General features: G+C 41.7%; 1 protein-coding gene across 2 annotated transcripts in view; it reads right to left on the bottom strand.

Annotated features, from left to right (window-relative positions):
* Nucleotides 1–1,195: 1,195 nt before the first annotated feature.
* Nucleotides 1,196–17,386, bottom strand: part of gng12a (guanine nucleotide binding protein (G protein), gamma 12a) — a 38,190-nt gene continuing 21,999 nt past the window's right edge. For both annotated transcript variants that reach the window (XM_084732016.1, XM_084732014.1), the window contains 2 exons: nucleotides 3,584–3,691; nucleotides 1,196–1,991 (listed from right to left, as the gene is read on the bottom strand). In XM_084732016.1, coding sequence (XP_084588142.1) covers nucleotides 1,866–1,991; nucleotides 3,584–3,676 — 219 coding nt within the window. In that variant the 5' untranslated portion in view covers nucleotides 3,677–3,691 and the 3' untranslated portion in view covers nucleotides 1,196–1,865. The remainder of the gene's footprint in view (nucleotides 1,992–3,583; nucleotides 3,692–17,386) is intronic.

Raw genomic sequence — 17,386 nt, 5'->3', positions numbered from 1 at the left:
TGCGTAACACGTGCTGGCGTGCTTCGTGCCGTCAGCGTCCTAAAAATAGCGTAGTACCACAGTAAGGAGTTTTCAGAGGGAATGGCTAAAAATAGTCTCATTCAGACGCGTGTTGAGATGTTTTTAAAAGCAGTAGCACTGGTTTGGCTTGGTCCCACGGTCTTTGTTACACAGTGTTGCCCTACACACGATGTCAGCTGACACTTCCGGTAAAAAAAACAAAAAACAAAATAAAAACAAACTGACAAATTTCCAAAAGCGTCACAGCACTGGGGTCATATTATCCCAATGGCTTGAATCTGAGCAAAGATGATCTTGGATTAAAGGCGTTTATACGGAACTTATATCAACATGACGATTGATCAAATCAGCTTAAGACGGCACCGTATCACGACAGTCGTACCTACAAATACTAGACAGGAAAACAGTGGATTAAACGGCATATGGATTGTCGTGGACCAGTCAGAGCCGCTGCAGCTGTGACGGGTTGCAGAATACTTTTGAGGAATTTTATACCAGTTATAGTGACATTACTGCCCCGATCAAAGACGCACTGTGGTAACATTTGAGTAGAAGCTCAAGGTAAAACCTGAGCCTTAAATTCAGTGATCTAAACTGCAGAAAAAACTGTAAAAATACTGATGGGAATGAAGTCTGAAGGAACACAATAAGAGCCATTATTATCCATCTTAAAACTCAGATGCTTTTAAATGACTGAAGGGAAACTTTGGCTGCATGAATCCACTTAAAGGGATAGTTTGGATTATTTGATGCGGGGTTGTATGAGGTACTTACTGACTGTAGTCGCCAGTCTGCACACACTGAGCGTGGAGAAGCAGAGAGGGTGAACAGCACAAAAGCTAAGCAATGAACTGTTATGGACAGGCTCAGCAACAAAAGGAATTTTAGCCTTTTAAAAAGTTCAACATCAAAAATAAAATATAAATCTTGCTCTCACCAAACCAGCTAAACTCCATATGAAAAACCACTCATTTTACCTTCCAGAACACAGGAGCTGCTGGTCCACCACTGCCTCGATCTGTTAGTTTGTTTTGTGTTATTGTGTGATTTTGAAGACACACAGTAACACAAACTAACTAACCGACGAACGCAGCACCAGGCCAGCAATTCCTGTGCTCTGTGAGGTAAAATGACTGATTTCACCTATGGAGTTTGGTTGGGTGGAAGAGAGCGATATTTGGCTTGTATAACGGTGGTTTCCCATTGAAAAAGTCTGTCTGATGGCAAAGTAAAGCAGAGGAAATGTTCTTATTATAGAGTACACTTAAACTGGAACAGCGTCTTTTGTTGTTGACCCTGTGCTCAGCAACACATTGCTTAGCTTCCGCGCAAAGGTCATGCCAAATGCCATTTACTGCAGGTAATACACCGACTATCGACAAGTGCCTCATACAGCCCCACTTCAAATAATCCAAACTGTTCCTTTAAGGTAAACCAAAGAGACAATAACAGTCACAAGCCAGCGCAGACAAGACTGTTGACACAGGAAGTGACAGAGCTGTTGCAATATTCAGACAACATCTGCTGCTGATTATTATTTTATCGACATTATGTACCTAGAGCCATCCCGACTCATGCAGCCAAAGTCTTGTTAGTGGTCAGAGCTCAAACCGAGCGGTGGGGTCGATAATTTCAGAGAGTAAAGGACAGGCTCGCAGGGTTTTCTTTGCTCGTTGCGAATTGCTGTTTTTAATAAAACGGTGGCTGAATTTCTGGATTGTTAATAGAATAGGTGAACACACGGTAATGATACGATCACAGTCCACCCCTCATTCCTCCCAACAAAAAGAATACAGCAACATTAATAAGCCAAAAAAAAACACATAAAGGCTAAGTGGCATCCACTACAATATAGTGCAGGGTTTTTTGTCCTTGAAGGGATTGTCTGAAGCGGGGATGCCCATAAGGAAAGGGTCGTTTCTGGCGTGTTCACTGCAGTAGTTCATAAGGTCTGCAGAGGCCTTGGACACCTACAGAAGACAAAGAAACAAGGGGATGTTCACTGGAAATATTTACACACAATCAGCCAATCCAACGGTGAACATGGTCTATCAGTTAGACGCCCAAATGCACTGTTTTTTTCCTAGGAGCCCCCCCAGAGTTTGGTATAAATTGCAGCATTTGCAAAGGTGCTGGAAAAACCTTGAAAGAGGTTGAATTTTAATGTTTTCAAGGTTTGAAAAGTTCTTGGATTTTGGATAAAGTTCTTGAAACGGCTTAAAATTGCTGACTGAGTTCACTTTTTGGATAAAGAATTAAAATAAGTCAGATATTTGCTGAGCCGAACTGTACAGGAAGATTGTAGAGGAACACTAATTGATTAATTGCCAAATAAGAATTCAACTGAGAAAACTTATTAATTGATAATCAATAGTCTAGAAATGACATTAATTACACCTCAGTTGACATTGTTTTGTCTGGCGGAGCCATTCATTGGATAAGGAAACTTAAAATGAAACTTAAAATAATGAGAAAAAAATAACAAAAGAAATGTAAATGAGAAAAAAAGTGTATTTATATATAATTAATTATTAATGATTCATCAATTAATCAATTGTTAGCAACTATCATTTTAGGAAAATGTACAAAATGCGCTAAAGAATTAAACATTCGTCTTTCTTTCTTTCTGTCACAAAAATAATTTTGGTTGATAAAAACCAAATAACATCTGATTTAATGTGATGAAGAGGTGAAATAATAATTTTGTATATAAATATGTCATTCATCAAATCTGATTTTGAGGCCCTCAGAGCAGACAAAGTCTTGGGGACCCCCTTGTGACTTTTAGCGCCCCCCCTAAAGGGAGCCTGGACCCCAGGTTGGGAACCAGCGTCCTAAAGAACCAGCGTTTTAAGTTATACAGGAGTGACACGGACACGTCCAGCCACCCTCCTGTTCAGACAGTTTTTCACACATCCTGGATCTCTTCTGGCCAATCACAACCATTTACAGGATGGGTTTGATACTGTGACTGACAGAGGAGTGTCCAGATTTTAAAAAGTCAAGCGCCATGGTCCAGGCGCACAAAACTCAGCAGTGTGTATTTCTCGCCTCAAATGTTTTAGTTTGTACTGTTCAGCGGGGAAGAGGCCATCGCCTGCTTGGTATTGGTTGAGGCTGTGACTCTGCTAGTCAAAGTTCACCAAAGTTGAACTCCACGCAAAGTGAACACACAAATTTGTGCATGCATGACCACGCTCTTACTCAGCATAACATCACGTTTCGTTGCTCTGATTGGTTGAGGAGTTTTGGTCTGCATCAAATCCAAAATGAACTGAGATGTCAGGCAAACACTGTTCACTCTTTTAAAACAATTCTCATATTTTTTTCTGTGATATATTATTCTGCAAAGGCATAAATTATTTTATTATAAAAGTGGATTTTATTTAAGTAAACTCTAATTCCGATACCCCCATTGTCTACAACATGTTAAAATAATCAAATAATACGAAATTGACTGAAATAAAGACAAAAACAGATAATATGTTGGATTTGGTGACATGATGATAAGTGCAGATGCATGCTAAGTGGATGCACTGCATGGTTTATTCTTGCATTATACCTTTATCCTCTCGATGCTCGCCTCTATTCTCAGCTGCTGCACCGTCCGCCGGGCATGGGCGATGTTATTGGAACTGTGAGCCTTCGAAGACATCCTGGCAAATCAATACTGGAATGAAGAACAACAAAGAAAAGTTTGAACAACACACTGAGGAGAACAAGGAGTTTTCTTAAGAACAGATAAAACACGGACGCAAGGCTTTACAGTCGCTGCACCTTTTAGGTCCAGTCAGAGTCAGACAGTAAAACATTATGAGCTTGTCTCTAAAGCAGGAAAACCCCACAGTTGATTCAGATTACACAAAGAATTGATTGTGATGATGACAGCTGCTTGGCAGATCAAAGAGCAGCTTTGTGCAAAAACCACCTTTTGCATCAGATAAAATCAACAGAATGAATAAGCAGAAAACACAGGAGCACAGGCCGGTAACACTGTCTGTGCAGAGAAGAGAGAAGAGTGTCGTATTAATATTCAGACGGGGAAAGGTTTGACTAACAGGCGGTGCAGGTGAGTGTGTTGCGAACCACAGAGCTGTTGGTTTAATAAGGACCAACGACTCCTGTTCTAAACTTCCTCTTCCTCTGCAGGGTTGTTCCCTAAAATGACATCAGCAGTGGGGCCTTCTCATCATCTACTGCACGCAAAGCTGAGGCACTCCCATGCAAATTCTTTTTGCAAGCGTTTGTGCAAACATGTAGTGAGAAATTCCAGAAGATTATGTCTTTTTGTTTTTTTTCCCTTTGGTTCCCTTTCAGAGTCCTGCTCCCACAGGTAACACACAAAAAAACGAGCGGGCAGACTGTGAGAACGAAAACATGCCTCTTTATTTCAGGAGAAATTTAGAATAGACATTGATTGTATTAACATTTAAATCATCTTATAATGCCGGGATTTATTTTCATTGTGGCCTACGACAAACTTTGACCCCACCTCCAGGCAAATAATGGGGTATCACTTACAAGGCTATAGCTGCTAGCTACTTCATCAAACGGATGACAGAGGAAAAAAATCGCCAGCGGAGGAAACCAAATTGTGGACAATACATCATCACAGACCAAATCAGATGTTTGGGAGAAATTTGGCAGACTTTGTCAGTGGTTTTGCTGCTAAAAAGTGCCAAAAAGTATCAGGGCTGCACACTTTATCTAAATATTATTGAAACTGCAATATGGCCAAGTGCAATTATCCGAACTGCAGAAGCTGCACTTTTTTTTTGTTAAAGGGAAATCTGTGGCAAAACAGGACTATAATGAAGTACTGCAGTGTCGCAGAGATGTTCTGACCATCAAATGCTGTTCTCCTCAAAAGAAAACATGTTTGTTTAGTTCAGACCCCAAAAAATGTCACATCATCATGATTTTAATTGTTTTCTTGTCAGTGAAAATAAAAATTGTGATGCAAAAATGGCCATTCCCATTGTGAAAGTGAAAGTGAAGTGAACGCAAGTAAGTGACGAGTGACAAGTGAGTGTGCGCGTGTTTAATCCCAGGTCGGGTCAAGGGACGTGTATTAACAGGTCAAAATCACACCATGACCTACTGCAATTTTCAAATGGCAAGAGGTGAAATATTTCTTAAAGGAAAAACTATAATTTTTAACTTAATACTGTCATGCTGCAGAGATGACCTGACCTACTCATCATATTCTACAGACTTAAGAAAATCATTTTAAGAATAATGATGTAAAAATTATCATTCAATTGCAAGTGCAACATCAGTCAAAGTAATCACAAAATCGTTCAGCCCTACCAGGTGGGTCCGGATTTGATTTGTAGACAATTGCGAGCAATGGGTCGATTCAGGTACTCAGGTTTGCAGGTGGTTTGCAAAACTGGACCCGTGCAGGACTCTGGTCCCTTTTGCGAGACTTTGGGGCTTCAGCGTCTCTGCTGCCGGACATGGCACAATACCGTCACATTGTTTCAGTGTGTGCACTATGAGCTCGGCCGATAGCTGCTGAAGTACAACAATGACTGAAACTCTGACACCGCAGGATATCTATATTCAAACAATAAGCTACAGAAATGTAAAGATTTCAGTGTTGAAAGTGTTTGTGACTGAGTGGGCTGATGTGTTCGAGCGCTGCAGCGGGTCGGAGTTGTGATTCCTCTCGCTGCTAATCATTGACAGACCTGATGAGAACAAGCCTGGACACATCCCACAGTCCGTGTGGGAGCTCTGGCTCCACCGTCTCTGCCCCTGCGCTCTTACTTCCTTTTATTGCCATTTGTCTGTTTTTCTCATACAAACGCAGACTCACGCATTTCCTTTACCATTTTTGCAACACACACATGCCCTCTTGTGACACGTCTCGCTTTCGCCAAAGCTCTGGGGAACGGGAAGCTTCTAGGGCAGCTTCTCAGAAATTTCTTGTGAAATTCAAAAGAAAACCTTCTTCAGGCTGAAAGTTTATTCTTCTAAAAAAATGAAAATAAAGAAAAGCTGAAGTTGGTTGATACATGCTTTAGCAATTAAATCCACTGCATGTTGTCATAATATGTCCTGGATTTCCAAACATGTTTAACATTTTCAGGGCATTAATACTGCAGATACTTCATTCATATATACAGTGTTGTGCAATCAGGCCTCAGTCACAGTGACCGTAAATAAAAAAGATATTACGGGAAGGTGCAGTAAATGCAACTTTTTATAGCAAGGCACAGGGAGTTCAAAACTCAATGTTTGTTTTGTTCAACCCTGTCTGCACCCTGTTCACCCTGCAGGATGTCGTCCCTCCAGACAGCCTCTGAAGCTGCTGCTGCATCGCTCTGCTCTTCATTTATTTTCGGGAACAAAGAGGGAGGAATAAAGACGTAAAAAAAGGAAATGGGAAGGGAAGGAAAATCTCCAAGGGAGAGCCTGATTAGAGACTTTCATTGCCATCTAATCACTCTAAAGGAAACACGGCCAGCAGTGACTTAAAAAAGCTAAAATGTTATTGATAACATGAAAGTGAGAGATGAAAGGCTCATGCATTACAATGTAAGGCAAACTATTTTCTTAAGGAAACATTCTCAGCTTAGTCATACAGGCGAGGCAGGTGAAAAAGGCAAAACAATCCTTTTATCTGCACATGATGAGCGAAGGTATTTATTTCTATAGTCTAGAGAAGCTCTCTAGATGAACTGCTGCAGGCTGAGCTCCATATGTTTGCTTCTCTGAACGAGCATTAGTTAAGTTTAGACACATTTTCATACTTTTTTCAAGCCTAGAAATTTAACTTCAGTAAGTAAGAATGCTCTCTACCATTTGAACCCCAGGTTGGCGGTTTTTCTTTTTCTGTGAAGAAGCAAATAAACGTTTCACAAACACCTGTCAAAGTCTACAGGGGCTGTGTTTAAGAAACTGATGATAGATTTCTGATAGTATCACTTTGAGTCATTTAAATGACAAAGTCAGTCATTTGTAACAGTAATGAAGTTTTTTTTTTTACTAACTGACAGTCATAAAAAGAAATAATTTGCGCCAATCCCTCATCTGGATCAAAGTGTTAGTCACCAACTTTTTCTGAGCAGGTAATTTACTGCTGCCAGGTAAGAACACAGACATTCTAGTGCTTACTGAGCAAACCAGATTGTGTAATTTATAAATTGTGCAATGTGCAAACAGGGTACAAAAGCTGCTGATCAAGTACAACAATGACTAAAAAGATAACACAAAAAGTGCAAATAGCCTTCACACGGCAGGTCTGCAGTGACACTTGGAGAAACCCCTGACTTTAATGCTGCAGATAAAACCAGAGCAGAGAGTGACTGCAGCATCGGCAGCTGGTTTGACTGGGGAGAGTGGATAAACTGGGCAGACACGCTCTTGACGTCCCATCGGTTTCGGAGTACAATCAGGCTTATAGCAATTGCCTTTTCAAAGTGCTGATCAATGAGTTAGCAAGGATTAAAAGTGGCCTTTTCATCTGACACATGATAGGGTGTGACACGCTGCGAAAAAAGAAGCTTTAATTTAAGATATCAGGTCGACCAGCATGTGGAGGCACTTCAATCCCACCGGCACGCAGAAGTGATTTTTGTTGGCAAACCATCTGAATGAGTCGCCTGAGTCAAACTGCGGAGCCTCTGTGATGTGATGCCAGTTACTACCAGCAGCACCGGTCTGACTGAAACTCTACGGGAGGGCACGGATGTGTGTGTGCGCGTCAGTGTGTGGCATCAAGCACCACCATGTACATATAGCAGCCTCGCAAAAAGTTACCTCCAAGGATCAGAAAAAGACCACCCCCTTTACAGCCCACCCTATCACAACACACACGCACACACACACACACACACACACAGACCACCTACTGCACAGAGCAGCGCAGCCGCCCCCCCACTCAACTCTACCTTACACACACAAATCCACCCGCACACATGTGATTCATTAGCATGGTGTTCAAAGTGCCAAGAACAGGGAACCATTATGACTCAGTGCCATTAACATCAACACTCAGAGATGAAAAACGGTGTGTGTGTGTGTGTGTGTGTGTGTGTGTGTGTGTGTGTGTGTGTGTGTGTGTGTGTGTGTGTGTGTGTCTTACGGTCTTTCACTGCTACTACAGTGCAGCTCAGACCCAAAGAAAACTCTTAAATCTGCTGCTGACGAATACAAACAACACCCATTAAAGGCTGAAAGAAGAGTCAGTCCTGTCAAGTGTACAGTATGTGTGGTCCCTTCTTCAGCATGAATCTGAGCTCTTGTAATAAAGTAACACCGCTGGAGATAAACTGCTTTGGGGCTGAAGCACTGCTGGCTGCACTTCAGACTCGACATGAGGTGACGAGAGGCAAAGAGCCAGTCATTCTCTGGCTTGTCTTTTGCGGGTTGCAGGGCCATGAGAACACAGCAAGATTGCACCTATAGTGAAGATACACGTATGGGTCTCTGCAGACCTACACAGAGCGGGGTGTTGTGGGTAACCGTAGGTCGCAAAGGAGCTGATGCACACGCCTCCCAAATCTCAAAAATGTTTCGTGGGAACATGCGTGTTGAGCAAGCTGATGTGTTGATCTAAACACTGCTGGGTTACAGATTTGAAGTGGATAAGAAAAGCAAATATTAAACAGGTGCAGAAAAACAACATAGCATGGGAATGTCTGCAAACAACAGTCTCAAGGAGCAGGACAGAGGAGCAGCGTGAACTCACAATTTACTGGTGCTCCGACAAATCTCAAAGTTTATGACAGCAGTGAGAAGATAGTGACTGATTATCCATTTCTCTGCAAACTGCTCCTTTAACAACAAGGATAAAGAAGAGCGTTTACACCTGATATAAGGTTCCTCTTACGTTTTAAGCTGTCGCGATAATGTAACCGACTTATTTTCTGACAAAAATACCTGAACTCACCTACCTGTTGGACGGATTGGTGTGAAATTTGGTTCAGACATTCATGGACCCCAGAGAATGACTTAAGATATCACCTGAGTTTTTATCTACAACAAATGCCTGCAAAACTAATGACATTCTCATCAGCCTCACTTGGACTTGGACTTTAGTGCAAACTGGCAAATGTTTGCATGCTAACACACTTAAGTAAACATTATACCTGCTTAACAACTGCATGTTGGTGTTGTCATTAACTACATTTACATGCACACTAATTTTGCACTATTATTCCCAATGTGATAGTCATAATGTTAATGACAGACGGTTCTAGGTTTTAATTTATGATACTGACAATATCACGACTAATGACATCATATTAGAGATGGGACGATACACTTATCTCCAGGTTCGATACAATCTCGATCCTCGAGTGTGGATTCAATATGCATTGCAATTCTAAAGTATGTATTCTGTGTATTTTGATTCACATTTCCAAAAATAATGCACATCACAGACAGTCTTTGAGTTTTGTTTCAGCAGCATCGTTGCTATACATGATAGAAAAGTAGTAAATTAAATACATTTTGAAGTAAACTTAAGCCGTTCCTGCTCATCAAGCTGGTGCCACAATAAATAAAATAAGATGTGGTTAAAATGAATAGAGCGTCAGCCTTCACATTTTAAATTAAACTTGAAAACTGCTGTCCTTCCAAAGCCCTGGATGTAACTGCATAAAAAAGCAGTAAATAAAATATACAAGAGAATGACAGGACAATGTTTTGCAAGGCTGGGGCAGAGATCCATGCACAAAAGAAGAGCCCACATTTCTGATCAGACGGAGAAACACACATGCACATGCACACACACTTGGACATCACCAGGGTTTTGGATGTGCTTCGGTATCCTTTGGATATAATATATAAACCGTAGGATGTTCACCATTATGTTAATTGCAGTATGCATGGCTGCATGTCCACTTTCATTACCTACGTAAACAGCTTTGTAGGAATATTTTCTTTTCCAGAATAGTCAAACATATTCAGTGTTAGCATGTTAGCATGCTGTTGTTAGTGTTAAGCTCAAAGCACCACTGCTGTTTCTCAGTGCAGCGTCACAGAGCAGCAAGCATGACTGCAGACTCTTTGTCTTGTTACTGAAACAAGGTCGGTCTGCATGCACATTCTGCAGACATAAATACACACAAACTTTACTTCATCTGCTGAAATCCAAATCAAAGTTGAAACTTTATTGGCAGTAACACTTCTGGTAATCATGTTAAAGACTCTCTGAAATATCTCCTGCCTGGCGTCTGTCTGACTTTATATTACCAGCTGAGGAGTGAAGAACAGTGAATTGTGGAAAGGCGATAGTTGGAGTCTAGACAGATGTCTGCTGCTTTGAACAAAAGAGAGTTCAAAGACTTGGGCCTCAGCCACAAGCCACTATATTGGTTGTTATCCCTTGTATACTTGCACACACACACAACTCTGTCATTTCTCTCATGTGCACCCCTCCCCCCATTGCTGTAAGCAGGAGGTTCCCAGTCTGAGGCGAAGCTAAAAGTAGCCTTCTCATACTTTCCTGCTGCCAGTCAGCACTTTTCCAGCTGAATGAGAAACCGTCTCTTGCTACACCTTAAACATGACCCCGCGCTGGAGTTTGTTGCTGATCCGATCAGATCTGTGCCACCGTGCAGTCCCCCTCCTGCTTTACCACAAACACCGGCCTGTTCTCCGCCAGTTAGTCATCATGCTTATCAAACTCAATAATTCCCAGTCATCAGTCCTGCTGCTGAGTAAAGTGGGATCGTGTTTATGAGCCAGAGGGAGAGACTCCGCTCGGCTGCTGAGTGCGTCGGACTGTGAAAGAGAAAGGGTGAGGCAGGGAGGAGATGGTGAGGGCTCGCACTTGTTCATTCTGTGAGAACCGACAGAATGACATCACTACTTTCCCACCAGAAAAGAGAAAGGAGCTGAGAGGCCCTGCTTTATTTGGCAGCCACTGTCAGGCAGAAAATATCCTGATGATGTTGTTTACTGGAATAAACAGAAACCATAGAGACTAGAGGACCCTGATAACAGGGCATCACAAGTCATCTGCACCGCAAACTCTGGGAAATTGCCCAGTTTGCAGCATGTCCCCACTTCCTCCCTCTGTGCAAAAATGTCAAAACATCCCGGATACGAGTGCCGCCATCTTCCAGTGGTGACGTCATTTGATGCAATATCTCACAATAGTGACCAGGGTTCCCACACATACATCCAACCACCTCGATCACGAGCAAACTTTGTGGCGCTGAACAACAAACAAGAAATTATATTTGCAATTATTTTGTAGGCCGGGGCATCGCTGTGCAATGCTTCATTTCTAATAATATGTTGTAACTCATTTTTCCTTTGTCAAAAAATTGCAGTTCATACATTTCAGTTATTGCGTTTCACCATATTGAAATTTTGATCTTTATTCGATAAAGTGTTCAGGCCAATTTCAGTTGATTAATTAAGTAAACATTCTACTAATTTGCTGGTTGTAGCTTTTCCAATGTGAGAATTTGCTGCTTTTTTCTGTTTCATATCACTTTACACTAAATATCTTCAGGCTTTTGACTGTTGTTTGAACAAAACAAGAAATTTGCAGATGTTACCCTGGACTCTCAGAACTTGTGAAGGGCATTATCCACTATTTACCTAGACCAAAAGACAAATCAGTTCATCAAAAATCCACATTTTGAGCAACAGTGAAAGAAGAGCAGTGAAGGTAATATAGTATACAAGAGCATCAGGTTTATCAGCTGCGTGCAAGTACAGAGAGAGAAGCAGAAAACTAGACCATGTGTTTACGGGGAACTATGACGAGACACAGAGCACCACCCTGGAGCTGCAGGTATGGCCACTGAGATAAGTGAAGCTAACAGGACCCCACCCAGGCCACTAGCTGCACTCAGTACAAAGGGAATACTGGGAAATTCAGTGTTCTCTGTGCAGGTCTGCAAGCCTGCTTGATTGTGATTGGCTTGAAGGGTAACCATTATTCCTGTGTAAGCATACATTTCCAGGAAAAGCTGCAGGACTGTGCAAAGGTTAACGGAAAATTGTCTAGATTAAACATGTGGTACTACAAATAACACACCTCAGTGTTTTGTCTGTATCACCATGAAAACACTTCAGTTTAACTCTCATACAGCAGCTTCTCATAATCTGGCACAACTGCACAATCCTGTAAATTCTGTGGCTCGACAGGCTAAAAAAAAAACAAAAAAACAATCCAGCATACTGTAGCACAGTCACACAGTGTCTAGACAGAAGACTAGACTGGACTCATTTCTGCAGGATTTCTAAATCCTAAATTCATGCGCAATTACTCGAGGCTCATTCCTGTCCAAATAAACTGAATGATTCCTTGTTCGGGCACAGACTAGATGGCTGACAAGTTCTGCTGCAGGAATTACAAGTCGACCCAGTTTATTATGAACTGTTCAAAAACACTGAGCTGCAAAACAAAAGGCTGTGCATGTCAACTCAGATAAAGAACCCTCGAAGAAACAAAGTGCCAACTAGAAACATAAAGGGTTCTTCTTAGAACCCTCTCAGGCAGGTTTTTTCACAGCTCTCCCTGTCTAAGGGTTCTATCCAGAACCTTTCCACATTCTAAGAGCTTTTATATTTCAAGGATTTTTATCAAGAACCCACTCAAGGGGTTCTACCAAGAACAATGTCAATATACAAAGGTTTCACCTAGAACCTACCTAGGTTCTGCCATAAACCCTTTTATAGTCCTAGAGTTTTATATTCAGGGGGTTCTACCTAGAACCCTTTTATATTCCAAGGGTTTTATCTAGAATGCACTCAAAGGGTTCTGTCAAGAACCTTTTTTATATTCCTAGTGTTATCTAGAACCCACCCACTCTACTGAGATCCTTTTTAAATCCCAAGGGTTTTATGTAGAACCAACCTAGGTTCCACCATGAAACCTTTTAGAGTCCAAGAGAGTTCTACCTAGAACCCTTTTATAAACCCTTTTATATTCCAGGGGATTTATCTATGACCCACTCAAGGGGTTCTACCGAGAGCAATGTTCATATGACAGGGTTTTATCTAGAACCAACCTAGGTTCCACCATGAAACCTTTTAGAGTCCAAGAGAGTTCTACCTAGAACCCTTTTATAAACCCTTTTATATTCCAAGGGTCTTATCGAGAACATACTCAGGGGGTTCTGCAAAGAACCATTTTAGATTCCAAGATTTTTATCTAGAACCAAACCAGGGGGAACCCTTTAATATTATGGTACAAAGAACCCTTGACAAAAGAGTTCTCAACAATCCTTGATGAACTCTTTCTTCCAAAAACATTCTCTGGATTACGAAGGACCCTTGACATTTTGTTTCTTCCAAAAAAGGGGGGTTCTTCACAAGCAAATGGTTGTGTGTAGAACCCCAGTCCTTGCGGAGGAACCCTTTAGGCACCCTTATCTCTAAGAGTGTGACCACATCCATGAGACAGCAGGCTAATCAGTGTCCTTAAACATGATGATATTTAGAACAGGATTGTGTGAACATGGCTGCCTGTTACTGAAGAGGAGCAGCATGTGTGTCAGGGACTCTGACATAATGACAGATAACAGTGATAACGGAGGAGACGAGAAACACTCTGGTATGTGAGGATTAAACAGAGGCGAGGATTCACACGACCAAATAAGACAATCTCTCGCCGGGCAAACCTCTAATTAGGCGTCACTTCACACAGAGAACAATCCACACACTCATCTACTGCGCTAATGTTGCCTCATTTAGACCTGCAGAGTAATGCACTTCATAAAAAAAAACAAAAAACTTCACAGTTGCCCTTTTATCCTTTCCTAGTTTAATTTATGGATGAACACACACGGGCGGTTACTCTTTTTTGCAGAGGAATTATGGGTGCATTTAAAATAACAGCCCTGATTCTGTCCTTGACTTATTTCACCTCCTCTCTCTCTCTTCACACCAGCGAGTCGGGAAGTGAAATATGGCTCCTGAACTGCTGAGTATGACATTTTAAGCTAGCAGGGTCAGCCAGCCTGTTAGCCTATTGTTGAGATGGCAAATTATCAGTTGTATAATCCTAAATGTGGGTGCAGTGCGCTTTAAATGTCATGGGGAATCTAGTGTAAGTGTGGTGTAGACAAGTGAAGGTCTAATGGACACCTGCAGCAGCAGGTGTGTGTGTGGGGGGGGGGGGTCGGTTTGTGAACCAGAATATACCACCTAACACACTGAGCTTTATTTTGAAAATACATACGAGGCTGCCACTTGCAATTAAAGTGTAAAGCATTTACTGTTTCTTCCAAAACATTACTGGACACTCACATGCAGGTTTAACAGCGCAAAGCATTATATTTGGGTAGGGCTTCAAAATTAATCAAAAGGAAAGGAAAAAATTTGGAAAAATGTGTGACAAAACAGCGTTATAATGAAGTGCTATAATGCTGCAGAGATGCCCCGACCTGCAAATTTTGTTATGCATGTGTAGGAAGCTGAAATGTCACATAATCACGATTTTAATAGTTTTTTTAAGTGAATTGTGATGAAAAAATGGAAAATCTCACTAAGAATTCATATTGTGGGGCGCCCCTATAGCTCAGTCAGTAGGGCGTGCGCACCATGTATTAAGGCTATTAGTCCTCTGCAGCGGCTGCTGGTTCGAATCCCGCCTGTGGCTCATTTGCTGTGTGTCATCCCCTGTCTCTTCACCCCCCTTTCCTGTCATACCTTCAGCTGTCACTGTCAATAAAGGCAAAAATGCCCCCCCCCCAAACAAATAATAACCTTTAAGAATTCATATTGTAATCACAATATCTATCAACAGTATGACAATTTGATTTTTTGCATATCATGCAGCCCTATTTTGGGGCATCATGGTGGTTTAGTGGTTTAAAGTGTTGACCACGTAACAACAACATCTCTCATTTGAGTTGAGGTCACTTTGTGCATGAAATCTAAACACATTATACTATGTATTAATGACAGAGACAGACTTGAGCAGCAAAGCAAGTTTTCACATCAGCAATCCTGTTGAAAATATAGTGCAGGTAGTTGGGATGCACGTCACAATATTGTAACTTTCTCATTTTGGTCAATTGACAATGGTAACACCAATCACTGACATGTTACAGAATGTTTTTTTTTGTTTTTTTTACCTGTGAATTGTATACTTCCTGTACATTGTTATCTGTAATATCTCTGTTTTTGGGACTCCAGAAGCATTTTTGCTGAAATCCAGCGTGTTTACATCTTGTATTTTTATACTGACGTTCACTAACGTGTGCTGTCTCTAACAAATAAACAAATAAAAGAAAGTATGCACATATTTACTTCCACCTACTGTAACTGCGGAGAATAACAGGTCTTTCCTGTACTGTAATTAACATATTATAATGTTTGCTCCTACCACGATGGCCCACTGGCAGATACAGACTTAAAACACAATGCTTTTCAAAATACACACATTCACTGGGCAAAATAAGAAAACTACTGCTGACAGGTTGTTTTCACTGGTGCCTGTTTCTCTTCATTCTTCACAAATTCATCATAATGATCAGACTGACAGCTCCTAAGACGGCCAATTAAATTTGTAATGTTGAAGGAATGCAGACAAACTTGCATCGCGTGCACATACAGTAATTGAAGCATCATATTATCATACTAGCAGAAATGTTCATCACTCATATTTCATTTTAAAACCATTATTGTCTGATACAATGATGTGCCAATATTATTGTGCACTGTAGCAGGTAGAGAAGAGGTGGTCAAAATGTTGTGTGAGTTGCAGAGTTCTGGAGAGATGTTTGGCTCTCAGCTTGTTGTGCTCGAAGCACCAAAAACAAAAAATTGAAAAACCCAAAACTTCAAAATCAGTGTCTCTTTCCAAAAATCATGACCCACTTACTGAAGATAATCCACAAACCTTGTTGTGAGCAGTTTCATGTATGGACTACTTTCTACATGAAACTGGTTTATGGATTATCATAACTGTAACCGGATCATGATCCTTGGAAAGAGACACTGATGTTGAGTTTTTGTTTTTGGTGCTTTGAGTACCAAAAGCCGAGTGCCATTTAGTCCCATTATATTGGAGAGTAGGCAGACATCTCTGACTGATATCTCATAATCTTTAAAATTCACACCAAAAAAAATCTAGATGGATAAATAGCACTGCAGGCCAGGGGAAAAATATGCATTTTTGATTTGGGGGTGAACTGTCCCTTTAGGAGGAATCCAGCTAAAAATGTACACGGGGTGAATTCTAACACAAAGGGGCACAAGACAGAGAAGTTAAGACGAAACTGCACAGAGAGACACAAAGACAGACTGAAAATAACACAGAGAGTGACAACAATCAGTGTGAGATGTTTCTCTTTTCCGTTGATGTCAACTGAGCTCCTTGCATTCCTTCCACAGGAAAGGTCTTGACGGAATAAGGCAGTTACAAAATGTAAAAGGCTTTGTTGACGCTCAACAAGTATTCAGACACTACTCCTGGCTTTACGCACAGGTTGCCAAATGTCTGGGAGGGACACACAGACAGACACACAGAGGTCAGGCAGCGTCTCAGTGATATCATTAGCAGCTAGTAGAGTATGCACTAAAAATAGCCGGCAGGTCTGTGTTGTTACTGGCTGCAGTTGTTTCTGCTAAAAACTGCCTCAACTGTTGCTAAGAATTACCAAACTGAATGCCAGCTGGGTGTCATCCAGATTATCAAGGCTTCTGCAGTTTCCACTGAGGTGCCTGTGAGCCTCTGGTTCCCCAGTAATGGGCCATTATCAAGCCCGGAGCAGCCCAAAACAAACAGAGGCCTATGGCAGATAATGCCCTTCAGACGTCACTGCAGACGCACAGAGGGTGACATGCAGGAGACACGGGCGACCTAGGCAGAGAGGCTGCCAGGCAGCGTCTCTCTGCTCTGCCCCTCGGAAAACAAACAGCATTGTTGTCAAAAAAAAAAAAAAAAACTGCACAAAAGAAAGCTTAGTGCAAACCGAGTGGAGTTTGCTGGAAATGGATGCAGGGAAGGAATGAATGGATGGATGGTGGGGCGAAGGGCTGTAGAGAAAGACGTGTGCTTGTGGCTGAGACCGAGAGAGAGATAAGAGTTTGTGTGTGTGAGGGAGGGAGAGAGCTCAGCTGGAGAAAGCAAGCTGTGCAGCTGTGTGTATGTTGCATTTGGTCGCATGCCAAAAATCTGCTGCTGGCGACAGGAACGCCGTAAAACTTAAAGCTATTGTGAGTGGTTTGCCTTTCGTCTCAGTCTCTCTTTGCTTCTGAAAGCTACTATTCATGACGAAGGCAGGGAGATACCACACAATGGATCTCCATCTCTCACCCAGCACTGCCCTGCCTATATGGAACAATAAACAAAGGTATTCAGTCTTTCCAGCCTCCACCCCTGAGCTGGGGCGACCACATGTACGTTGCTGCCGCAGGGAAGGTGGGACAGAGAGGGCCAAAG

This window comes from Lutjanus erythropterus, chromosome 12 (genome assembly GCF_056507025.1).
Source record: "Lutjanus erythropterus isolate fLutEry1 chromosome 12, fLutEry1.hap2, whole genome shotgun sequence".
Lineage (NCBI taxonomy): Eukaryota > Metazoa > Chordata > Actinopteri > Lutjaniformes > Lutjanidae > Lutjanus > Lutjanus erythropterus.
The sequence above is the reverse complement of the archived record's forward strand: the minus strand, read 5'-3'. Positions and strand labels throughout refer to the sequence as shown.